This window comes from Anopheles stephensi, chromosome 2, assembly GCF_013141755.1.
Source record: "Anopheles stephensi strain Indian chromosome 2, UCI_ANSTEP_V1.0, whole genome shotgun sequence".
NCBI classification, from domain to species: Eukaryota; Metazoa; Arthropoda; class Insecta; order Diptera; family Culicidae; genus Anopheles; species Anopheles stephensi.
In genome coordinates this window covers 49,224,037-49,249,755 of record NC_050202.1, presented here as the reverse complement: position 1 = coordinate 49,249,755, position 25,719 = coordinate 49,224,037, and the positions used below count along the sequence as shown (strand labels likewise).

The following is a 25,719-nucleotide window of genomic DNA, read 5'->3' as shown; positions in this document are numbered from 1 at the left end:
ATGACCGGTTGGCAGTCAGCACCCGTGCGCGTAACTCAACATCAATGTTGTTGTCGGTGCTGACTTTTGACCCCAGATAGGTGAAGCTTTGGACGACTTCGAAAGTGCGGTCACCTATCTGTACATCACCCCTGCGTAAATCAGTGTTTGTTAGCAGGGCCGCTGGTGGTGCCACCATCATTTTGGTTTTCGCCTCGTTTATCTCCAACCCGAGGTTCTGTGCCGCACGCTCGATCCTTTGATAAGCTTCTGCTACATAGGAGAGCCTCAAACCAATGATGTCTATGTCATCAGCGTATGCCAGGATCTGGATTGACTTATAGAAGATGGTCCCCGAAGTTTCCATCTCCGAGTCGCGGATGGCTCTCTCTAGTGCCAGGTTGAAAAGGAGACAGGCAAGCCCATCTCCCTGGCGCAGGCCCTTGGTGGTAGCAAAGGGCCCTGAGAGTTTTCCATCCACCTTCACCTGGCATGTGATGTTGGCCATTGTCATTCGTACAAGCCTGGTAAGCTTGGCCGGGATTCCAAAAGAGCTCATTGCGTCGTACAGTTTTACCTTGGTTATGCTGTCATAGGCGGCTTTGAAATCAATGAAGAGATGGTAGGAGTGGAGCTGCTGCTGGTCAGTGGTTGATTTTCCGTTTCTGAATCCTCTCTGATAGTTTCCGACTATTTCTTCAATGAATGGAACAAGTCGATCTTGTAAGATTAGGGAGAAGATCTTGTAGGCGGTATTCAACACCGTAATACCCCTGTAATTGCTGCACTCTAGCCTATCTCCCTTCTTGTATATGGGATAGATGATGCCAAGATTCCAATCACAAGGCATCGATTCGCTATCCCATACCTCAGTAATAATTTGATGAATTTCCTGTTCGAATGCTACACCACCGTTTTTGATCAGTTCGGCTACTACTCCGTCGGTGCCTGGTGCCTTGTTGTTCTTGAGCCGACGGATGGTCATTCGTGTTTCATCTATGCTAGGTGGCAGTAGCATGATATCATCTGCTAGTGGAGCCTCTAGCTGTTCGTTGAACTGATCATTTAGCAATTCATCAAAGTACTGAGCCCATCGCGAGAGGACCTCTGGCTGGTAACTGACCAGATCCCCATCCTTATTCCGACAGCAGGTCACCTTAGGTCTAAAGTTATTTCGGCTACCTGCTATCTCCTGGTAAAACTTTCTTCCTGGTCCGTAACGCACTCTGATTACTTGAAGCTCCCGCACCCGTTGCTCTTCCCAAAGTTGTTTGTTGGTGCGGTGAACTACTTTCTCTTCTCTCCTGAGCCGTGAGTATTCCTCTGTTCGGGTATCGCATAATTGTATCTGCTTTCTGTAGTCGGTAGGTTACTTGAGGCAGGGTGACTGGCCCTGCGCTCAAGCCCCCAGGTACCTCTGGAGGGCCTCGTGGCAGTTCGGTTTAACGTCTGGTTACCTCCCCGACGTACAGGCAGACCAGTTGCCTGGTCTGCCCACCACCCTCCTGTTTAGCCTTGCTCCACCATCCGCCCAAGTGGTTGGGACAAGCCCGTGTACCCAAGCTTGGATATGTGGTGGGGAAAGTTACCACTCTGTACGACGAGGATGTGACAGAATAGGAGTTGGGTAGGAGAGGCTGTGTAACCCCATTAACAGAGTCTTTGTTTAGGAACGATAATTCTAAACACTACTCTCCTCCCCGATGGCATTACCCTTTTGGGAACTCGTCCACCGAGATGTTTGCCAAATCGGGCACAAATTTTTCGTTCTTCTACTTGTTTGAGCTCCCCTTTTTCCCCTCATCACTCCTTTACCTGCACTAAAGGTGCAGTTTGTGAAGGTCCTCTGAAATGCCCACAGGTAGCCTCCTCCGAGATGGGGGCCTCCTCTGCCGACGAGAGGGGGATTCCTTCCGTCACCAGCTGTCTCCGAGGGTCGAGTGGGTTGAGGGGAAGGGTTGCGCCTCAGTCTCTGCGTTCCGCACCGTCCTTAGGCGCCGCCTGTTATATCCGCGGCGATTTAGCCGACGGCGAGCTAGCTGCGCTAGTAATGCCGGCATCGCTCTCATGCGTTTCCTCCCCCATATGGAACACGGTAACGCACCTGTGTGGGGTTCCTCCGCTCTCGTCGCATCCTCTGCGAATCCGGTGATCAGGGTCCACCCCAGCTACGCCTGGAGTTTGGATGGTGTTGGCGAATGTGTCGAAGGAAGGTCCGACCGTAGCCGAGCTCTCCGTTCACGGGTGCGTGTACTACGCGTCATTTCTCCTGTCGCCGTTCGTCCAACGCCTCGCCCTACGCAGCTGCCTCAGCTGTGGCAGGAATGGCATCCGCGTTTCGGGCAGCCTCCTCCACCCTCAAACGCTACTGCAGCACGCCATTGATGCGCTTAGCCGTTTCCTGAATCCCTCTCCTCCGCTCCGGGCTCTGTAACAGCTTAGTCAACAAGTTGACAGACGTCACAGGATCGGTCGTCCCGTGTCGAAGCAATGAGAAGCGCTCCTCGAGCAAACTCCACCGAGCTGGGACACCCTGAATATTCGTGGGATAAAGCTCCGCTGCCATGTATCTCAACATCTCTATTGTTGTTGGTGCTGACTTTCAGCTAGAGCTAGGTGATGCTTTGGACGACTTCGGTCCGGTGCGATCACTTATCCGTATTTAAAACCTATGTACAATAATAATTTTCCGAGTTCTACCTTCGAATACTGGAAGAATCTCCCCAGAGTTACGCTACAGCAAAAAACCGAAGGCTCGTTTCCCGGATGCAGGTGGACTCTGATAATTTTATATCCACCTTCATTCGACACAACATTGCTGTCCTAAAAAGTTTGGTAAGCTTGCCCAGAATTCGAATAGTTTAGCTATGCAGTCATATAATTTTGATGAAGAAATAGCAGGAGAGTAGCTGCTGACATGCCACCTTTTCCAAGATTTTCTTTTCAATCTTTGCAACAAATAGGGCCAAGAGAAAGGATCTTGTAGGCGATATTCAACACCATCATACCACAAGGGCTACGCTCCAGTTTTTCTCTCTTCTTGCATATGGTGGATAGTACGAAGGTTCCAACAACAGGTCATCAATTCTCTCTCCCGTACCCAGTGGCTGATCAAACAGTTAAGAGCACTTCTGGTGATCAGTTCGAGTTTCAACATGTTTCGATCTGCTGGCCATAGTGGCATCCTTCATCCAGCCGTAGTCTGGCGATACGTTGCGAACTTTACCGATAGTATCCTGGGGAAAATGTACTTGTGCGACCACGATGGAGTTCGTTGCTAGGCGCCTTATAAAGCCCTCGTAATACGAGGCCCCTAACTCGAGGCCCATATTACAAGGCCTCTCGTACGAGGTATTCGACGGAGTCTAAGGCGATTGCCTACTGCAACCACCGTTTGATTTATCACTATCCGTACCTTAGCAATAATGAGGCATATGTTTTGTTCGAGTGTTTCATCGCTATTTATTTCTTTTAGCTTTCTCTTCCATCTGTACCTGATGCTTTGTTACACTAAAGCCGAAGGATATCCTTTCACGTTTCCTCAATGCTAGGAGGCAGTAGCAATATAACCTAATTATCCATCAAAGCACTGATCCGATCGCTAGAGGGCCTTCGTTTAGTACCTGTTAATATCCCCATTCTAAGTACGACATCATCTGGTCCTAGCTGAATTCCATTAGCTGAATAAAAAACCCCAAGCAAACCGAGCGCATTGTTCACTTTACAGGATCCTCCAACAGATGGCGCCACCTAGGTAATTCAAATTTTATGCTGCTGTTATCACAAAACGGTAATGCAACACGTGCTACACTGTTTCCTTCCAAAAGACGTACCCAAAATCTAAATTTTAGAGTTCAACAACGTTCTTTAATAATCGCCGTAATGATAAATAAAACAAAGACACATTTGCGTGTATTAACTGTAGCTTTTAGCACTGGGAGCTGCTCATTGAACGTCTGACGTTGTAAGTGCTTTTAAAGCGTAAAGTGTGCCAAATAAATATTAGTAAAAAAAGTACTTCAATCTCTCCCTGTAAATTCACCGCTTCTTGACAAACAAAAACCATTACGCTTACAGTTTACTTTTCGTTGTGTCTGCCGGTGGTGCAGCAGCGGAAGCCGTTGCCATATCGATACCCATAGCGTACCGGAACTTGCGGCGTCCATCCAAATAATACATTGCCTCGTGGTACGTTTTCGGCATTATCTTGGGCAACCGCTCAGCGACCGAGTAGGTGTAGTAGAAACTGTTCGTTGTCGTTTGCTGTCCCGTGACGGCGTCGTACACATCCGCCAGCACAACAATTTCCATGTAATGCAGATCGGTAAAGATAACGTGCGCCTGCATGTTCAACATCGAAGAAACGTCCACCGGATGGTGGAAGCTAATGTCCGATATATGTTCCAGCTTCGGACGTCGTTTGGCAAAGTTGTATGCCAGTGCCCAGCTCAGCTCGAGCGCATTTCGCATCAGAAAGCCACCGAACACCTTGTTGTGTGCGTTACGATCCTCGGGATGGGAAAACACTATGTTCGCCATAGTGGCATCCTCCATCCAGACGTAGCCGGGCGGTAGGATGCGCTTGTTGAACGCTTTGCTCTTGGTGTCGATCGATTTGACGAACAGTTCGTGCACCATCCGTTGCTCGAAATCGTTCGGTTCGGTCTTGAGCAAATCTTCCTGCTGCATCTGAATGCGTCGTTTTTTGCGTGCTGGAACAGAGATTAAACAACCCCATTGATTGGTTGTATTTCGAGAGATGTTTTCGAAAGGACACTTACATTCTCCTCCATCGAAAATAGTTTTCTCCTCCTCGTTTGCAGGCACAAGTGGATTGATAAAGGCCGCTTTCGTGTTGGTAGCATCGCGAGCCGCCATCAGGAACAGAGCGCGGGTAAGCTTGCGCCATTTGCCGTGCAGCTTCTGCTCCATCCACACGACCACCTCCACGGAAGTTCGTCCCACCCAGCTAACGTGGCCGGAAAGCCGTATGTCGGCATCGTGCGTTGGCACCAGGTCGGTAAAGTCTATCTTGTCTACCAGCACGGTAACGAAGGTGTACGGCAGCGAAACACCTTCTGGTAGATCCGGCACCAGCACATGCTTATGAACCACCCATACTGTGAAAGAAACCAAAGCACGTACAAAAACAAAATTATATGCAAGTTTGTATCGCACACCGATAGCTGCGCCATCCGACCGCTTACCGGCAAACATATCCATATCTTCCATCAGCCGTCCGACGCGCACATTTCCCATGAACCCGACGTACTTGTCCTTGAGAATTTTATCCGTTGTCAGCGGAATTATCGCCGATGTAAACGAATCCTGCATACTGCGGGGTGGCAGCGCACTAACGGATTGCGGCACATACTTGACCAGATGTTCGCGCGTGCTTACGAACGGCGTGTACCCGACCTCAATGCCAAGTTTTTGTATTATCGTTTGTTTCACTGTAGAAAGAAGGGGAAAGAAAAGCGAGACAAGGTTTATATCATGCTGAGGTTTGCAAATCTAAATCTGGATGGATTTCCCTTTCGGGCGGCAGTAAACAGGCACAACAAACAGCATAGTCATTGGACCGTCACAGGGTCAAAGTCTAGGCAGTTTGGAATCGGATTCACACAGGTTTTGGTTGTAAGCGTAAACATATCTTATGACATCACCAAACACCACTTCCCTCTCTACTCACCATCATTCATCGTCCCGGCCGTACACTCCAAATCACTCCGCAGATAGTTGATGCTGGAAAACATTCTAAAGGCAAACGATTAGCTACGTTACTGTTCGTTGATTTACGCACGATCGATCTCGAGCACGTTTCAATTACCTATGACCGCGTGACGACACTGGCAGGGTTGTTTTCGTATCACTTATCAGTGCGCTTGCTGGGGCGACATTTAGCGTATGTTGGTATTGTGCCAGCCCATATCGTTTCGGTTGCAAGCTGCTACAAAACTGGCGTTGCACTATATTCTGCAATCCACCAAATCGGACCCTGGTTGCAATCATGATACCGTCCGTCTAGTCTGCTTTTCTGTACTCCCGTAGTATCTAAATTTCACCTGTTAACTGATGAGTAAGCAGAGCTTTTCTAAAACGACGCACCGACGGTTCTCCCCACCCTAAAGGGATTTGTTTACGTTTTTCTTCTTTTTTTATTTGCGTCTTCTGACTGACAGCCGTTATCCCGCTATGTTTAGGGAGGATTTTGCTATTGTGGTAAGTTATCTTAACCATTTGATTGTTTCTTATATTTTGCGACACTTTTTAAACAAAAAGCATTTCGAAAGGCGATCAAAATAATACAAAACTGCAATAAAAACAATCTGAAACGGCTTAACGAAACCGCCACAGCTCTTATTTCGTTAAAAATCAAACTGACATTTCACTGACAGCTGTCACACGGGACGAATGATCGAAGCATCTGAACGAAAATAGAAAAAAAATACACAGAATTTGTGTTTCCTATACGTTTCTCTGAATGCATTTCAGATGTTTGTTATATTATTACGATTTTGTTGAATGTTGTACACCGAGCTGCGGACGATCCGGTTGCGAAACCATTTCCCTACAGGCTAGCCGTTCGGAAGCGATACCGGAAGCACGGAAAGATGCTTCCGGCTACGGGACTCTTTCGGACCATCAATTGTCCCTTCTACGAGAAAGATCTCTGTACGAGGCCTTACTGCCACTTCAAGCACGCAAAAACAGGTACTTGAAGCGAACCGGCACGCACTCACGCCAACTGTGCGTAACGAATAACTAATTATTTCTATTGTTTGTTGTTTGCACACAGTGCCGCCTGTTGTGAAATACAGCGCTACCCCGAAAAGCTTGCTGAACCAAACGGGTGCGCCGAACCAGTCCGATGGCGGTGAACCGATCGCACGAAAGAAACCCAAGCTTGAGTACATACCCGTGTCCACCGTTGCACCAAAGTATGTTCCGTCCAGTGTTGCCAAACTGCAGGCCACCAAAACCGACGGGGAAAAGGCTGCAGAAAGCGAATCTGCCGACACCAGCAATCAAACTACGGACGTACCGGCGAAGGATCATCCGCAGCAAGAGGATACCTCCAAAGAGGTACCGCCGGAAGAAGCTGGAAGCTTGCCGAGCGAAACTACTGCAGAGAAGAACAGCGAAAAGGATGAAAAGAAAGCGGAGAACGGTTTGGTTGCGTCTACCGCCGATGATAAAAAGGCATCGGAAGAAACAAAACATCACAGCACGTCGAAGCACCACTCTTCATCTGGCGATTCGGAACGGAAGAAAGATTCGAGCCACCGGCACAGTTCCAGCTCACGGTCAAAGTCGTCATCCACATCTTCATCATCACACGACAAAAAGCATCGATCATCTGAATCATCCAGTAAAGAGAAGTCTAGCAGCAGCATCACCACCACCAGTAGCAGCAGTAGTAGTAGCAAAAGCAAGCACCGAGACAAGGAACGGGAAAGCTCGCGAAGTCACTCGTCTAAACACTCCTCCGATCGACATCGAAGCTCGTCGGAAAAGGAGCATCGGTCGCATAGCAAAAGTAGTTCATCGAAAAGCAGCAGTAGTAGCAGTAAAAGCAAAAGCCACAGCAGCACCAGTAATGGTAGCAGTAGCAGCAAGAAAAAGGAACACAAATCATCATCCTCCTCGCGAAGCGGCAGTTCCTCTACGCCGAAATCTTCCAGCAAGGTGGATGCGGATTCGGAGAAAGTAGCTGCACCGGAACCAAAATCCACCCAACCGCTGGAGGACGAAATCTACCAGGAGCTGATAAACAATCCTCCGAGCGATATCGATATCGATAGCGACGAGGACGATGTGATGCAGCAGTGTAAGATGATCTTCGAAGAGTACGAACCGGACGTACCGAAAGCGGCAGAGAACGAAACCAAATCGAATGGGCAAATCGATCTGATAGACATGTTTGCGGATAAATACTATGACGATAGCCGGAAGAAGCGCGTTGCGTACGAAAATGCCTCCACATCGAAGCCGGCGCCGGAGAAGAAAACGAATCACGTGCAAAACGCCATCAAAGTATGTAAACGTTGGTTACGAAACGTTCGCCAACTCTGCCATCTAGTGTGTCTAAAATCGCTCTCTTTAAAAAACTAATCTTCTTTTTCCGCTTTCAGTCGGTCTACCTGCGGCAGGAGATTGTTCGCAAGCAACAGGAAGAGCTAGCGGCACGGAAGCGAGCGGAGGAAGAGGTGAAACGGCAAATCGAGGAGGAAACGCGTAAAGCAATGACCAAGCCCGCCACCGTTCCGGCACCTGCAGTAAATGGATCGCCCGTCTCATCCATCGCCACCGGCACATTCTACAGCAAATCACCCGAAACACCCAGCCTCAGCACGCCCAAAAGTAGGTGCCGCGCGAATCGCGCTACGTAACTGCGATATAAAAGAGCCTTTTTTTGGTTTTGTTCCCTCCGTTCCAGGTCGCTTCACACCCGCCGTCAATGTGCTCGCCTTCCAGAAGGCAAAGGAAAAGATTGAGCAACTGAAACGGAATCAATCCGCATTCACGCCGGCCCAAACGGCGTCCAAAACGGGGGCACGTGTGGCCCATACCGGCTCGGTACTAGCGACGAAGGCGGCTGCCACACCAGCCGCTCAAGCACCACCAATACTGGAACCATCGTCGAGCAAAATATCGTACAACATACGGATGCAGTATTACGGGCTGATGGTAAAGCACTGTCTCAACATCTATCCAACCTGCGAGGACGCGTGGGAGCGGGCGCAAACAGAAGAGCTGGCGGTGATGAAGAAGTGTAGTACGGCCATGATTTACAAGAGCAGCGCCCTGCTCACCATCAACAAGCTTCGAAAGGAGGCGCTAGAGACGGGAAATGAGACGGTCGATAAGTATGCGAACGATGAATAGTTCAAAGTCGAATATGTTTAACAATTTTTCACTCTATTTTTAAACGTTTCAGAAACAAAACCGTCTCTCACGACGTTATACTGGCCGGAAAGATGGTGCACAACATTTCGTGGAGTGTCAATAAGAAATTGTAAGCTCACTGTGGTATGTCCAAGAGAAGCAGTCCCCTTAATCCCAACATGTTTTCGGCTGTTTCTTTTAGAAAAACGGAAGTTAAAACGTCTGCCTACACAATCGACAATGCGCCCGGGACTGTGGCGTACAAAATGATACACGAATGTCGCCTTACCGAAGAGCAGCTCCGCTCGAACGGATTCCCCCGTGCTACGGACATTCCCGGCAAGGCAAAGATCCACACATCCCGCCCATCTCGACCACCGAACGAAAGCGAACGGTACTGTTCCCGCTGTTCCAAGGTGTTCCATCTGGATACGTACGATGAACCGCAGGTCGATGCGTGCAATTATCACCCGAAAAGCACCTGCTATCGGCGTGGCTTTGCGGACAATCTGCACAACTGCTGCCAGCAGCCGTCCGGTACGCCGGGCTGCATGTACGCCAACTATCACGTGTCCAGCTTCATGGACTATGACGATCTGACCGGGTTCGTGAAAACGATCGAACCGGCGGAAGATTATCAACCGTCGAAGAAGGACGTGTTTGCGCTCGATTGCGAGATGTGCTACACTACGGGCGGGCTCGAGCTGACGCGCGTTACCGTGGTCGATATTAACGAGAAGACTGTTTACGATACGCTAGTGAAGCCGCTGAATCGAGTCGTTGACTACAATACAAGGTAAGCACCCGGTCTGTTGGAGCGCGGGTTCGTTTAAATATGTTGAGCAGTACATGGAAGCTCGTTCTCTCCGCGTAGGTTTTCCGGCATCACGGAGGATATGTTGCGAAAGACCACCACAACGCTCCACAACGTACAGGCCGTACTGCTTTCGATGTTCAACTCGGAAACCATCCTCATCGGGCACAGTCTTGAGAGTGACTTTAAAGCACTGAAGCTAATCCACGACGTGGTGGTCGATACGTCCGTGCTGTACCCGCACAAAATGGGTCCACCGAAGAAGCGTGCGCTCAAGACGCTGTGCATAGAGAATTTAAAGAAAATTATTCAAGAAAACGGTAAGCAACTTCGGCCACAGTACCGAACGCACCTTTTTTACACCCCTTTTTTTCCTCTCTTCACCAGATGCTGGGCATGACAGTGCGGAAGACTCGGTTGTCTGCATACAGCTCATCAAGCACTACCTACGCAATCGCATTCTGTGATTCCAAATTAACATCGCCAGCCAACAACCACAGAAGCGCAACGGTGTGACGGCACCGGGACCACCGGCGGACCGGCTGCTCCTCGCACTGTTCCTGATCGAACCATCGATATTTATTTGGATCGATTTTATGTTTCGATAATGTACAACGCTTAGTTCATGAAGCGCAGCTGAACTATCAATAAATTATTGTCAACCCAACTGCCTTACACATAGAACAGTATGTGTGCGTGTGTGTGTCCGTGTGTGCATAGTGCTGCATGTGCCGCAATAGAATTCCGCGACCAAAACGTCAACAATAAAGAAACGCTATCATGGCGAAGAAACAAATGGCGTCCTCTCCTGTCAATTCATTATCGTCCGATAGATCGTCCGGTGTCATTCTCATCTCATTGCCAGCCCATCGGGGCCGGACTAACCTTATTTGTTGAACGATGGTCAACTAACAGCTTATAGATGTTGCCATGGTAGTGGCACCGCCATTGTTCTTCCAGATGGAGCTTCTTCTTCTCCATTGCGAGTAATAGAAATGCTTCAGTTTAGGATACAGTCCAAGAGTCAGAGATGTAGGTGAGAACTTGTAATTGTTTCAGGACCAGGACCAATATCAGTTATCCCTCACTCTCCCTTAATTTCATCACCCGAATCCATGCGAGTTCCGTTCTTATTTCAAAAGAATCCAGTTCCGTCCGTTCCTTTCTCTCTGAACTATCCCATCACTATTCCAGACCTGCGTATCGGGAGTCGGTTCCGATCGATACCCGTTCTGAGCTTTCTTGCCTCTCGTGAATCAAGACTTGTAACAGGTGGAATGCCACCGATGATAGTATAACCAGTTGACAGCCATCACTCTCATGAGTATCTCAACATCGTTATTATTGTTGTAACTGATATTTCACCACAGATCGGTATGATTTCGGACGACTTCAAAGGTGCGATCACCTACCATAACCTCTACATAAATCAGAATTTGTTGACAAGGACTGTGGTAGTTCCTTCATCGGATAAGTATCACGCAGGAGATCCTCAAATGAATGACAGTCCTTTTCGGGGCCTGCATTGACTCGTAGTAGATAATTTCTGAAGCTCTCACCTCCGAGTCTCGTATTACCTCACTTTAGCGCCATGTTGGAGAGGCTCTTGACCTTCACTTGACATCACTTCACTAAGCTTGTCCCCACACCAAAGCCACTTACCGGTGTCAATTTTTGGCAACTTTTTTATTTACTCTACAACGCTTGAAAGCTACATCTTTTTTTTTGTTTATGTTTCTTCGCTACGATACTACACTTATGTTTGTACTTTGGAAATGCTAGCATTCTTACTGAAAACGGAAATTAACTTCTAAGCTCTAGAAAACCATCACAAGATTCTGCAGCAACCGCAACGGCGAAGTGGTACAGACGTTCCGCTTCCGTGGACAGTAGTACCGTCGCAGGCACTTGGACAGCGACAGATCGCAATGGCACAGCCGGGATGCACACGAGCCCGGACCACCCCACTCACCATGATCGATTGCTGTAAAGAGAGGAAGACAGCTTGCATCTCTTCGTACAACACTTTGTACCGCTTCTTCTTACCACACAGCGGACGACCCCGGTAACACTTCCACAGGTACGGCACAAAGTACTCCAGAAACATTGGGCAGTTGGCGGTGCTGTAGCAGTAGTCGTGCATCTTGCAGCAGCGATCGATCCCGTCCAGCGCCTGACCAGAACCTAAAAATCCACAGTAGCACCCGTAGCCCTTGTAGATGATGGGATCACACTCGGTCGCACATTTGATCATCGAGTAAAGATTGTACACGCCACGCTTCGCTCGACCGTCACGCGACGATTGGACCTCCACCTTGAGCGGATCCTCTTGATCGGTTTCGTTGCTAGATGAGACGATGAGATGAGATAAAACGGGTCAGTATAATAAGTACATATTTTAAAAGAAACGTCTCGAAATACGAGATATAAGATCGTGCCTGATGGTCCACCTTCACGGATTCCGACCCCAAAATTTCGATAATTATTTGCCAACAAACGTAACGACAAATTTCGATGTCCATGGATTGGTAGCGTGGCGCGAATTGTAACAGTACCAAGGTCATACGAATTTGGAGTTTACTTCACCAACTTGCAACGGTCAGTGAGCAGCTGGAGATAATCATAAATAATTCATTTTCATCCATCTCTTTCCTATGAAAGATAGCATCGAAAACTCGAGCATCGAAATTGACTAACTGAAAATAACTATAATATAACACTAAAACGCTCAAAGCATCAAATACTGCTTGATATCTACGTCCAACAATAAATAGCCTTAGCCTTGATCAGTTGGTTTTTACACGGCACGATCGGGGTAAAGTCCCATACGAACCATCCCTCCTTTAATGAGGGACTACCTTAACATGACCTAAGAGGATGTAAGCCAAGAAGAAAAATCCTTGATCAGACAATACCATTGCTTAAGGTCTCTCTCTCTCTCTCTCTCTCTCTCTCTCTCTCTCTCTTTCTTTGAGCCTAGATTATCGACTTTAGAATGATTGGCTAAAATCCTCTTACAAGAATTTACCTCGAAAACCTTGGGATCCTCTTCGATCCACATTACCACAGCCGAAAATATATCTTTGGCAAGCTTCATTTTTCAGCCGGCATGGCATCAACGTCAGTCTTTCATACGGCAGTGCTAAGTATGAAATCTCCTCCGAATTCACTTCATGGTATAATCATAACCCTAAATAGAGCTGTCGAAGTTATAGAGCAAACGATAAGTCATTTAAACTTCGTCTTAGATGTGGATGGTGAGTTTTGTTTTTCCGGTCTCTCTCTTTTTGAGCTTTGCAATCCTGGTTCAAGCATGATTTGATAAATTCATCTGATAAGGATTCTCCCCGGCAGGACCGTTTTTCAAATTCCATCCCAGACCGCTGACTACTTTGCTTCGGGTAAAAGCAAGTCACCGAAAGCCAGAAATGGCAGGCCGAGACCTCTCGAGGTTGTAGTGCCAACGAAGAGAAGGATTCTCCCAAAAATCTTTGGAATCCTCGTCGATCGACGAAGTGGCCCGGCATGGTATCCGCGCGAGTCTTTCATATGGCAGCACTTGGAATCAAATCCTATCTAAACTCAGCTAAGAGTTCAATCAAGTCAAGGGAGTCACGGAAGACTAAGGGCTGTTGCAAGGTAGTGGGGCTAAATATTTTCCATTTGAACTTCGTCTTACACGTGAATGGCTAGTGTTTGCAGGTTTCACTTTAGTTAGGAATTGAGCATCAGTCACGACTATAAAATGATTGGAAAATGTCCTCTTATAAGGATATCCCTCAATAACCTTGAAATCCTCTTCGTTCGGAAACCCGTGTATTTCGGAGATTTTGGCAAACACCGTCAGCTACTTATTATGAGTTTGCACATTATAGTCGGGAGGATATCTGGTTCGGTCTTTTATACGGTATAACTGGGACAATTAAAATCTTCTCCAACCTTTGCTCAGGTTACAATGAAGTCAAGGAAATCTTAAGTGGAAGACCAAGATCAGTCGAGGTTATAAGTCCAAAAAATAAATCACTTCTTCTTAGGAATGGATGGCTAGTTTTTTTTCATGTATTACCTCCTTGCGCTTTGAGGATCAGTACTGATTTTAAAACGATTGTGTTGTGTCCTTTCTCGACCGTTGTTCCACACATACACAGATAATAAGAACACACGATGTACAATGATAAAACTTAACAACTATATTCTCTCGATAAAAACTCGTTCCTAGGACGGAGACCCGCTCGACGTCCTTTCACTCGATCGGCTCATGGGGAAGTGTGCGGCCTCGTGCTTACATCGGCAGCTGACAGTCCTGTCAGCTGCGAGTAGCACCTACTACTACATCAGGCCGCGTCTACACGCGCACTTCCCAACAGATTGGAAGGGATATTTCTAGGATATTCTTCACTTTTCGCTGCTGGATGCCCTGATCAAATTTTCACGTATAGAAAAAGCTTCAGTTTCAACGGTCTCTCAACGCTGTAGGATGATCTGCTAGAAGATCATCCCCTATTAGAAAGGGTTCTTTTTGCTCCAGAATTGAATTTCTAACCTTCAAACAGCCAACTGAGCGATAAAACTGAAACCAATCCAAAAACCGTCAGCAAACAGAGCGATCAAACAAAAAAGTTGTGAAAATCAATCTTCATACTTTCGGCAAACAAAACTTCGGCAAGACTTGTTACAGCACAATGCAAAGAGCTCTTCTAGCGAAAAAACCACTCCAACCATGGCACATTCCTTGCCCCAAAAACCGCTTCCTCGGATATCCGAGGATCCATCCACGTATGTGGGCACACGAGTCGCGATTATGTTGCTTCCCTGCCAAACAACATCACATCACATTGCATAAGCGCTTTCATGTTGAGACGGCCACATAGAATATGGCTACAAAACGGCTACAAAGCTTCAAGTACCCACCAAAGCTACCAACGCACCCCGTCGTCCCCCGTGCTGGGCATAGACAATTGTGCGCGAAAATAGTGTTCAAAAAAAAAAAACGGAAAAAACACCCGCTTTGCAACAAGTGCGTAAACACGTGCCGGAACATGCGTAATGTGGTACATAAGAGCGAGAGAGAGAGAGCAGTCTCAGCAGCTGCTCCAAGATGATGATGATGATCAACGTCTTTGCGATCGTTAATTCGTTTAGATGAAAGTGAAACAGTGAGAATCGTGAAGTAATGAAATGAAAATGAGCGTAAATATGAACACAAGTACCACTCGCATGATGGAATGCATCGTGTCTATCGTTGGGTCCCGTGGTAACCCACCAGACGAGGGCCCACAGATTGCTTTCCGCATCTTCACGCACACGGGGAGGTGGAAAACGAGTTCATAACGAGGAAATGGATGGTTCCGTAGACTGGACACGCGAGAAGCACGCGACACACACACACACAGCAGCGGGTGAGGATGGCGGACTGGTCTCCGGTCTGGACTACCTTCTGCCCTACATTGGCAAACCGCATCAGCCGACCACCACCCGTAAGCCTGACTGACTGACCGACCGACTGAGCGGCACGTTACTGCATCACAGTGACTTACTTATGGGCGCACTTTATCACAGAGCGGCCCACTTTTCCTTCTCCTTTCCTCGGTAATTTCATTTTCTTCTGCTCATCCGCGGCTGCAGCGGTGGTTTCACGCCTTACGCAACGGCCTCGAGTGAGGTTAATTGCCCGACCCAGTCTACCTGCGGTGAAAAACAATAGACACTTACCTCCAACGCCACTTGGTCGAATGGCCGAAAGGATTGTTGGCACGCGCAATGAACACATCCTCATCCCGATGCGCGTCCCGACTGTTCGTGATCGGCCACTTGATCCGCGCGTTGCTCCCGTTGGTGCGTTTGTAGATTTCCTGCAGCTTCACGCCTATGTTCTCGCTCAGCAGGACACCGGTCTGCTTGTACCGGGCAGCCGCACTTGCCACGGCGGCCGTCTGATTGACGATCGTCTTCAACGGTGCTCCTAGGGACGCAGTCGGACGTACCGGTCCCTGCTGAACTCCACTAAAGCTAGCCTGAAGCATCGGTTGTGGTGGCGTAGTTGTTTTCGGTCTAGAATAGAGCATTAATCGCGCGAGTCAAAAGAACCTCATCGAACATTTAAAGACCCACAACTGTTCAACTCACTTTTCCAGCACGGGATGATCGAACCGATGGCCACCCTGAAGCTCCCGCAATCCACCCGCCCATCCTTCCAGCCCGAGATCATCCCAGCTAATGGTCTGCGTGCTGCGGAACGTGTAAGGCGTAAACAGTGCTGACGAGGCGCTCGTTCGGGTTGCCGACTTCCTTAAACTTTCCTTCAACACCCGCCGATTCTCTTCCTCCTCCAGATCCCGGTTCAACTCGTCCATAAACTTTATAAAGTTCCGCTCCGTACGCACATTCTCCTCGATCACCTTCCGCGTACCGTCGTCCATCGTGTCCTTCCCCATGTGCTCGAAGATCTTCTTCTCCAGCATCATATCACTGCCCGGTTTGCTGCCCACCGTACGATTCGGCTTCCCCGTGAACTTGTTCAGCGTGGTCACGTTCGGGAACTGGGCCTCCTCAAAGTCACTGCGCTGGTAGATGAGCTTCCGCACGTGGTTCTGCCCATCCATCGGAAGCAGAAACACGTACGTGGGGTTTAAATTTTCCATGTTAAACAGCGACAGCAAATAGCTGTCCAGCGTGCTGTTCTCTTCGTTAATGTTCAGAATGCGCTTGATGTGGCTTTTCATCTTGGCCGTGGCGTATGGTCCCTTATGGTGCGGGTGGTGATGGTGCTGATGATGATTGTGCGGCGCGATCATCGACTCCGTGGAGGGTGCTAGCGGAAATATGTCTGAAAGCGCGAAAGGAAACACTTGTAGCAGCGATTGAGAAGGTCAGTGGCGGACATATAATAATAAAACACCTTTGCACGGTAAAGTAATTTAGACGATGAGGACTCTTTGACTAAGAGGTTTATTAGCATTCGATGCTCTTCAGACGGTCTCTTGATAGACTAGATCCAAGAAGAGGACTCGCGAAATTGACTGCGAAATAACTTCACATAGGAGAACACTTCGGTTATGAGCTTTCTTGGCAAACAAAGTCTCTTAGAAGGCCGGTTTTAGACGGTCTCTTGATAGACTAGGTCCATTGGACAAAGAGGACACTTTGACTATGAAGTCTCTCGATAGATGAGGTCACTTAGATATTGAGCTGTCGAGGTAAGTAAGACTGATCGGACAACGAGACGTCTGGCGACGGTAGATCACTTCTCTTTATTGGAATGAAACTTTAAATCCTAGTTTTATTTTTATTAGCTGTACCCTTCACTTATTCCGCAATTACCTAAAAATGTCGATGCTTTTAATTTAAAAATTTAATGCTCTCGTATAAAATATGACTTTTTCATCTTATCTTCATATCAGAGCAGCAGTCGCAGCCCTTTTTTAAATGTCCTCAACCCTAAATCAGATTGATTATCAAGTTGTTGCAAAATATTGACCATTCAAAATTCACTAAATAGTCTCAAAACTTCTTCGAAGAGATTATTCTTGAAATAATGTAAATTCTAGCAAGTTCGCATACTCTTTACTCGCATACTAGAACATCCTACTAAAACTTCCGGAGTAACTGTAATCCTTCTAGAATTGAGTCCAGAAAGACTGTCTATCTGAACTTAACCCAAGTCGTGCCTAAACTTGCCTAGATCCTAAAAATTCCCAAGATGTTTTCATTTATACTTGAGCAGATAGGGCACCGAGATTGTTTTATCGACTGGAGAGCTATGATGGGGTGGTCCGGTGGCCGAGGCGACTGCGGCGTCGGTCTTCACACGGGGTAGGGCCGGGGTTCAAATCCCATCCAGACAGCCTCCCCGGTGAAATTAAGTCACAGATAGCCAAAAATTGGCAGGCCGAGACCTCTTGAGGTTGCAGTGCCAAGGAAGAAGAAGAAGAAGGAGAGCTTTGATATTGATTACTTATTTGAAAAAAATATATACCAAAGACCTCTTCATCTGACTATAAGTTTAGACAAATAATTTTACATTTCGTCGGTTATTATTAATTTAAATTCAATATAAAAAATAATATGTGAATAAACTATCAGCCAAATACTACAACTGTCCTTAAGGGCGAAGAACATATACACGAGAGGTCCTTTACATTTTTTCACTGGAGAATCTCTCGAGACCGATGAAATATTATTAACCACAGATACTTATCTTAAATTGGACATTGCTCATTTTTATTTAATTTTCAATTTTTATACTAATTTAAACAAAGTATTTAAAAATTTACGTTTGAATACGTAAAAACTGTATGCTTTCGCGGTTAAACTTTATCAAAATACTTCTCCAACAACTAATAGCAAATCAGATAATAATATGATTAATAAACAATTCCGCTAATGGAACTCTGAGCTTTATGAATGATTTTAAACCCTTTAGGCCGAATTTATTTTACTAATTGATTATGGCTCTCGTTTATTTACTAATGGATAGATAGGACATAGGACAAATGTATAGAAAACATTTGATGAGTCTTTAACGCATAATTGTCTGGGTTGGATCAACATAATTCTATCTCCACTAGTCTCCCAAATCCACTATTTAATGTATAGATCCTCCTACACTCCGCGTCAGGATATCCAATTTATTGTTAAGCCACATTTTACTGGGAACTTTTCGACAACGCGTTGTAACGAGGAAACTTGTAACAGACTTGTATTATTTCTCGGTGAAAAATCTCCTTTCACTATTACAACCGGAAGTACCAGCCAGGCGGTGACTTTCCTCCCTCTGCTTATTTCTTCGCCCAATTTCATCCCCCCGCACTCGTTCACAGACACACACACACACTTGTACTTACTTACCAACTGTAACACCAGCAACGACGGTGTAATGGCCACCGGACACCAACAGCCACCCGAGCACCAGATTCACTATCCACGCCCGTAATGAGCCATGGCGGGTTATTAAATTCACACAATTCGTCATAATGCTGCTCGATCAACAATTACCCCCTCGCACAAATGACCACGGCACGGAGTATAGGAAAAAAAGGGCCAAACACTATTGCATAAAGGTGGTAGGCTCGTTGCTTTTAGTACACACCGGTTGATCAACACCGTTCACAGACACTGGACGACTGGTGGACGAAGCTACACTACACGACCAAGAGCAGCATCTTATCGGAATGGAGCAACTCGCGAGACACACCGGGTTCGGTACAAGACTGTGAACCGTTACCATCAACCTGCCGCACGATACTGAACGACTACGCGCGGCGCTAGAAACGCTGCTCCGAATCGACGCGTCCGCGCTGCACTTGAACATGGATCGTGCGCTCAGATTCCTACGCCATTTTCCCACTCCGGTTTGATTGGAAGAAAAAAGTGGTTCGCCCCACCTAGCTGATCGCCGGATTAAGACGCACGAAGGAAGAGGCCGTATCGTTGGGAGTATCTGCAAAACTGTCCCTTTCGTGCTGTCGATTAGGTGGTCCAATACACCACGTAGTAGACAGCGCCACCAAGAATACCAATGGACCTTCGCAAGTCTTCGGTTAGGGGAGGCGTGTCTGATTCAGCTCACGTGTGACCTTCGAGTGTAACGGCGATGGGCATTTTTGAATTTCAAAGTATCACCTCACCAACTCCAACGCCAACAGGAAGTCATCACGTCTCCCGGTCCACTTCCGTGGCGCTATTCTAATGCAATTCGGCCGGTCGTCGTGATGTTGTTGTTGAAATGGCCGCCATGGTTTCCACGTTCCACGCGTCGAAGGAGGCACGAGTACTTCGGCACGCCTGCCGTAACTGCGGCTTGATCTCGTTACAAAATTATAATCGTCATCACCGGGAGAGGAAACGAACGAATGAAATCGTAAGTTATCCAATTACCCACCCGTCTCTTCGTCTCCAAATCAAACAGTTGCTCTGCACGGAGCACGGTGCGCAACAACACTCATAATGGCGCTAGTTCCGCTTCGGCTGAAAAACTTCACGGGGAATGGGCACGTGTATGCATGCATGTGTACCCTTGCTGCACCTAGATCAAACCTGTCTACATCGGTCGTGTACGGCGTTTTCCACCGGGTCACCAGGCACCCCGGCAGCATCATTCGCGGAAAACTCGTTCATCTTCGGTACACGGCGCCGAACACCGGTTTTGTCGCCCGTTGTTCCGGCAGCATTTGCTTTGTTTGTACTTGATTTGGCTGGCCCACTCCTGGGACCCCGGCATTGCATAATACGGGGCTTAATTCGCATGCGGTCATGTGAGCGATGTTGCTTTTGTGGCTATCATATCGCCAAGCGCCCGTTAAGCCACACATGTGTCCGAAAAAGGGAAAAGTTGCCCCACTGATCGTGGCTGGCCCACCGTTTTTGGCGAAAGGAAGTGCGCACGGATGCTGCTGTGGTCGTGGAGGAACTGGTTTCAGTGCTAGCAAATGTAGGTTGCTGGTGTTAAGCGCTTATGTTCGAATCCATTTCATCCCCGCTGAATGCATCGATCAGCTATAAGGTGGTTTGAGTTGGGGAGGGGATCCGTTAATGTGTGCGCTAATCAGTGCTATTAATTACAATCGACACATAATGTGCACAATAAACAACGGCCATTTGAAAAACGATTGGAGTCTTTATCGTCGGATAAAGAAGATAAAAGTAATAAAAGCTATTTACTTAGGTGAGATAGTATGTTTAAGGTTTAATGCTAAGTCTTCGGTGGTTGCCAGAAGACATCAGCATCACGAACTGGACTCTTGGACATCACTCTTGATGTTGAGAACTATCTTTGGCAGTGTGTGCGAGTAGGGCGTTTGGTGAGGCAGAATCAAGCAAGAACTTAGCCGAGCTGTTTGGTGGTACAGAAATTCTGAAGGTGGCCACAGCCGAGAGGATTCGATTTCTGAAGCACGTGATGAGGATGTTGGACTCATGCCCTACCGCAAGCAGAAGAATAGAAGAGTACATCAAGCTCATTGACGAGGGTCTAGTGAAGTCTAACCGGAAATCCGACCGCGCCGGGGTTGAAGGTTTCATGGAAAATAGTGGAAGACCTGATTTTGTGACACATGCTCTACCTTGAGCAGACCAAGAAGAAGAGAATGTTTAAGGAATAATGTCTTCACTGAAAGACACCTAAAACCTGAATTATACAAATATTTTGATCAGCACACAACAGTATTCTTGACCAAGTCGTTGGACTTAAATTATTTTCAAACAAAAATCAGTACCAGAATGTTTCAACAAATACATGAAAGGGACCGGGTAACAGTGATGGATCAATAGTTCAGAATGTTCTTGGACTACAAGATCATTAGGTCTAGGTTCCTTTGGGCGAAAAGACTTCTTTCGGTGTGGTGTCCTTAGAATAGATTAGATTTCTTAAAAGATGTTAATAGGTTTCTGGAGACATAACAGTCTATTTATACATCCGGACCTCATTTTATGTGGCCGGACTTCATAGGACCGGGGTTCAAATTCCTTCCAGATCGCCTTCCTTTATGCAGAACTGACTATCCAGTAGTGATGGGTCATACGACACTTTTCACGGATCGACCCGGAGTCGAGTTCGTTTCTATAGGCATCGAGTTCGACCCGTCGGTGCCAGGGGTTCGAGTCGATCAGTAGGTCCAGCAAAGCATACGCGAGTCCGAGCCGTAGGGACCCATGGATTAGACCGATCTTGTCGAACACGCGGGTCGACCCGAACTCGCTGCATCCCGGAATGGCCGAGACCTGTCGAGGTTGCTAGTGCCAAAGATGAAGAAAAATATCCTAGTCATGTGAGGCAGAATCAAGCAAGAACTTAGCCGAGCTGTTTGGTGGTACAGAAATTCTGAAGGTGGCCACAGCCGAGAGGATTCGATTTCTGGAGCACGTGATGAGGATGTTGGACTCATGCCCTACCGCAAGCAGAAGAATAGAAGAGTACATCAAGCTCATTGACGAGGGTCTAGTGAAGTCTAACCGGAAATCCGACCGCGCCGGGGTTGAAGATGAAGAGAAAGATGAAGAAAAATATCCTTGTCATACAATCGGCTTATTAAATCACACACACAATACAATATTGTGTGGCTGATATTTGATTCTTCCCATGGACATACCCGGTACAGATATAAAGATATGGCAAGATACAGGAAAAAGAACATTTAAAAAAGTCCACAACTTCAATTAATTTCGACACTGATAACCGTTACATTTAGATATCCTTGGTTCTTGGTGACCTTTAAAGAACAATCCCCGTTGATCGAAGCGAGTCTCAGAAGCGGATATGAAGGCTCTAAGCGGGCTGGCTGGAGAGGACCTCTACCACATCGTATCCACTGACCTAAAGTCCACTTCTGTCACTTTGAGAACAGCTAACTAGTCACCATACACTGAGAGGGAAATTCAACTCAAGGGTTCGTTTTGAGAATAATATTGGAGGATTAGAGATCCATCCTGCACCTTATCTGCTCCTTCGTAAGCGATTACTTTACACACATTTGTCCCTTCACTCGTTGTATATATTACTTTATTCATAGAAACATGTTAAAGTCATGCAATACCACTCGATTCTCTCCCTTCCCCGCGCGCCGGATTAGCTTCTTGCAGCCGACGAATTCCGTGTCGTGCTCTTGCGCGAGCTACGCTTATGCGTACCTCGCTCACCATCCCGCTCCTTCACCACCTTCGGATCCATCCCGGCCTCGATGATGGATACGCTTTCCCGCATCAGCAAGCTGGCCGCCTGCGGTGAACAGAGATCGCCGCGATTCAACATAGTCGCGTTGGTGCACATCAGCAAAACGTCACGCTGAAACTCGGCCGTCGTGCGAATGTTCCCGTTCTCGATGTTGCGCTTAATTTGCCCCAAATCCATCGGCCGATAGATCAGCTGTGCCGTTTGATCCTCGGGCAGCGGTTTCTGGAACGCGGTCGCATGCTTCGACGCAGCTATCTTCGAGTACACGGCCAGAATGGACTTTTTCCAGGCGCGATAATCGCGGTCCTCGCTCGAGGCGGGCGATCCCGGTATCGAGTCCATCACCGGGGTGGACGAATAGCTACGCTTCATTTTCTCGTTCGGCTCATCGTCCTGCGCCACGAACGGACTCTCGGAGCGATCACGATCGCGCAGCTTCCGCAACGATCGTCCCTCCGTTTCCTCGCTTCTGGAATGTCCGGCCAAATCGTCCCGCAGCTTCTGTGCTTCATCGGCCAGCCGCCGACGTGAATAGTCACGCTTCGCTTTACCAATCTTCATCTCGATCAACGAATCGTCGTCGGTGTCCGTCACCGTGAGGGCCGTATCATCGACGGGTGGTTTTTTCACCAGCGGTTCAACGGTTTCCTTCACCTCTTCCGGCTCATCGACCGTTTCCTGCGCATCGACAAACACTTCATCTTCGGACACGTGTTTTTCCTCCTTTAACTTGCGGGTCGAAAGCTGCACGATCGGCTCAACGTCGTCTTTAAAGTCGTACTCTGAGGCCAGCTTTTCCATCGCTTCCTTCTTGGCCTTCGCCTCGTCGACCGGTGGCGAACTCGGTTCCTCCTGCGCTGCCTCTGTTTTCGCTTCCTTCGGTGAAGCAAGCGTCGGCTCGACGGTCCGTTTCTCCGGCTCTACCGCGACTGTGAGTGGCTTGTTAACTGCTGGTTGGTCCATTTCTTCCTTCAGCGATAGCTTACCACTATCGACCGCTACGTCCAGAGAAGCAAGCGGTTTATCGTCCGAATCTTCGTCTTCAATCGCAGGCGGACCACCATCGCTCGGGCTCACATCCGCTTCCCGATCTTCAAATTCGTCTTCCTCCTTAGCCGAATCCGACACCACGATCACACTCTCCGCCTGCTCCTGGCCGCTTGAATCTTCCGCAGTATCTTTATTGTCGTCACTGGACGGATCATTCGTAGCCGGTGAATTGCTGGTACTATCTTCAATCGGAATGATTTCCACCTTCGCATCGACCGGTTCCGAACATTCCACCTTTGGTTCCTTCGGTACGGGCTGTGAGGTGGAAGTGGTCTGCTGCTGAGCGACGGTTACCTTCTCGTCCACGGCACTCTCTACCGGTGCGCTTGTGTCTTCTTCCTTCTCCACGACCGTCGCTGAAGGTTTGCTGACCTCGGCCGCTGCCGATACGGTCGATACTGCTGTTGCCGTTACCGGTGACACGATTGTTGGTGGAGATTTAGGACGTTCCACCGAGGGTGCCTCGTTTTTTGAAGCCGTTGCAGCAACACCTTCCTCCGCGCCTACCTCCGCCATCGACACATCTTCCGCGTCCGCCATCAGATCGATGTCCTTGTCCTTCAGCGTATCTTCCTCCATTATGATCGATTCGACCACATTCTTCAGGTCAACATCCTCCAGTATCATGTTACTGTTTTCCTTCAGTATTTCGTCCAAATCGTCCGGGATCAAATCCTCCAGCACGTCCATCAAATCTTTCGCAGGATCAGCATTATCTTCGCTGTCCATCTCGGCGAACAGTGTTTCCGGTTTGGCCGCGTTCGCATCTTCTAGCTTCGTTGCATTAGCACCGTCCACATTGCTGCTACATTCCGCTTCCTCCAGTTTCACCGTGTGCAGTTCCTTTCCATCGAATGCGTTCGAAGAAGCGTCCAGTGCCTCTTGCTTAATTGTTACGCCTAGCTGAGCGTCCAGATCCGTTGTTCCCGCCAATCCAACGATACCCGTCGATGAAGGCGATTTAGCTGCGCTTCCCGTTAGCAGATTCGTTATGGTGGGTGATGCCACCGTCCGACTACCAGCAGATGCCGGCGAGCCGATCGGTCCACCGGAGCTTGCCCTTCCTTCTCCGGCATTTTTTAGCAACGACGTCAACAGCGGAGACGTGCCCGACTTGCACGACCCTTGACTATCTTCGTCGGTTTCGTCCTTAAATTTTATCGGCGGTGTCGGTGCTTTCGTTGCGGTCGGCGAGTTCGGATACATCGGACGCCACTGACGCTCCAGCTCCAGCTTCTTCTCCTCCCGCTCCTTCAGCCACTGTGCGTGCTGTAGCTGTTCCTTTTCCTTCTGCGCCTTTTCCTGCTCGATCTGTTTCCACATTTCGCGCAACTTTTTCTCGTCCGTTACGCCGCTCTGTATCAGTATAATGTCTTCCTTCACCTTGATGTACTGTTGCGTCTCTTCTTGGATCGTTTTCTTCAGCTCGATGATGCGCTCCTGCGTCAGCTTGCGGAGAATCGATTCGCCCGGCGTTTCGACCGCCGCCACACCGTCACGCTCGGAAGCGGTACGTTTCTTGCGCTTGGGAGTTTCCACATTCTCGAGCAATTTGCCGTACTGCGCCGCACACGACTTTTGGGCAAACCAATCGTTCGGCCGGTTCTCGCTGCACAGCATCTTGAGGGACCGGCTCACCGACATCCAGTTCTGATCGCCGCTGCATGCGACGGATGAGGCGAGGCATAGTTTCTCCTTCGTGGACCACTTATCCAGTGGAACGCGCTTCATCTGCAGACGCTCCTGTATCGAACTCATGGCTGCAAACGGAAACGATTGGGGTTTTGTAGGAACTGAATGAGGAACGGATGAGCCGCACCGCGTTAGCTACTTACTTAGGCTCGATTTTTCAGCCCTGGTACTGAAACAAACACTTCTTACGACGGTACACTGTATCTAGCAATACATTGCTGGCCGATTTTCGAACACTACCACGCTTTACGGTGGTGTAAAATTGATTCCTAGCAATATAAATCCGATATAAGCTGCGCTTTGTTGTTGCCCAACGCCGAAAAACGTAAACACGCTGAAAAGTGACAGATGAAGCTGCGTTCGCTCGATTATCCGTGCTTGGTAGTGAGAAAAACAACCGCCTGTAGTGAGAGAGAGAGTGAGAATATTGCTCGGCTTGCACATGGTGAGAGAAGCTGCCTCATCTCACTACATCTCTCAACCGAGCGATAGAGGGCGCTGCTGTTGTAATAGTGCTCATTTAAATTTCAACGGTTTTTGCACCGCATGAAGAAGGGTGTCCACTTAGCATCAATTCGGATGTTGAGATAAACGCCTACCGATAGAAAAGTAAACACAAAACACAACA

The 25,719-nt window shown here is 48.0% G+C and overlaps 4 protein-coding genes across 5 annotated transcripts; 1 reads left to right on the top strand and 3 right to left on the bottom strand.

The window, feature by feature from the left end:
• Window positions 1-3,824: 3,824 nt before the first annotated feature.
• Window positions 3,825-6,363, bottom strand: LOC118508384 (acyl-coenzyme A thioesterase 9, mitochondrial-like). Of its 2 annotated transcripts, XM_036048122.1 has the most exons (5): window positions 5,810-6,363; window positions 5,672-5,736; window positions 5,187-5,432; window positions 4,761-5,099; window positions 3,825-4,691 (listed from the first exon to the last, which is right to left on the bottom strand). In XM_036048122.1, the coding sequence occupies exons 1-5, from the start codon at window positions 5,989-5,991 to the stop codon at window positions 4,051-4,053; spliced, it is 1,473 nt and encodes a 490-aa protein (XP_035904015.1). In that variant the 5' UTR covers window positions 5,992-6,363; the 3' UTR covers window positions 3,825-4,050. The 2 variants fall into 2 exon arrangements, with proteins under 2 accessions (XP_035904015.1, XP_035904014.1); XM_036048121.1 differs by having other exon boundaries at window positions 4,761-5,432; window positions 5,810-6,151.
• A 48-nt stretch (window positions 6,364-6,411) lies between these two features.
• Window positions 6,412-10,478, top strand: LOC118508383 (RNA exonuclease 1 homolog). Its single transcript, XM_036048120.1, has 8 exons — window positions 6,412-6,693; window positions 6,779-8,016; window positions 8,115-8,343; window positions 8,420-8,849; window positions 8,921-8,998; window positions 9,071-9,664; window positions 9,743-10,002; window positions 10,070-10,478. The coding sequence occupies exons 1-8, from the start codon at window positions 6,594-6,596 to the stop codon at window positions 10,147-10,149; spliced, it is 3,009 nt and encodes a 1,002-aa protein (XP_035904013.1). The 5' UTR covers window positions 6,412-6,593; the 3' UTR covers window positions 10,150-10,478.
• A 714-nt stretch (window positions 10,479-11,192) lies between these two features.
• On the bottom strand, window positions 11,193-19,349 carry LOC118508382. The gene is made up of 5 exons (XM_036048119.1): window positions 18,530-19,349; window positions 15,809-16,508; window positions 15,395-15,733; window positions 11,729-12,027; window positions 11,193-11,666 (listed from the first exon to the last, which is right to left on the bottom strand). The coding sequence occupies exons 1-5, from the start codon at window positions 18,651-18,653 to the stop codon at window positions 11,500-11,502; spliced, it is 1,629 nt and encodes a 542-aa protein (XP_035904012.1). The 5' UTR covers window positions 18,654-19,349; the 3' UTR covers window positions 11,193-11,499.
• A 2,807-nt stretch (window positions 19,350-22,156) lies between these two features.
• On the bottom strand, window positions 22,157-25,438 carry LOC118508381 (bromodomain-containing protein 8). Its single transcript, XM_036048117.1, has 2 exons — window positions 25,235-25,438; window positions 22,157-25,159 (listed from the first exon to the last, which is right to left on the bottom strand). The coding sequence occupies exon 2, from the start codon at window positions 25,155-25,157 to the stop codon at window positions 22,245-22,247; it is 2,913 nt and encodes a 970-aa protein (XP_035904010.1). The 5' UTR covers window positions 25,158-25,159; window positions 25,235-25,438; the 3' UTR covers window positions 22,157-22,244.
• Window positions 25,439-25,719: the final 281 nt, after the last annotated feature.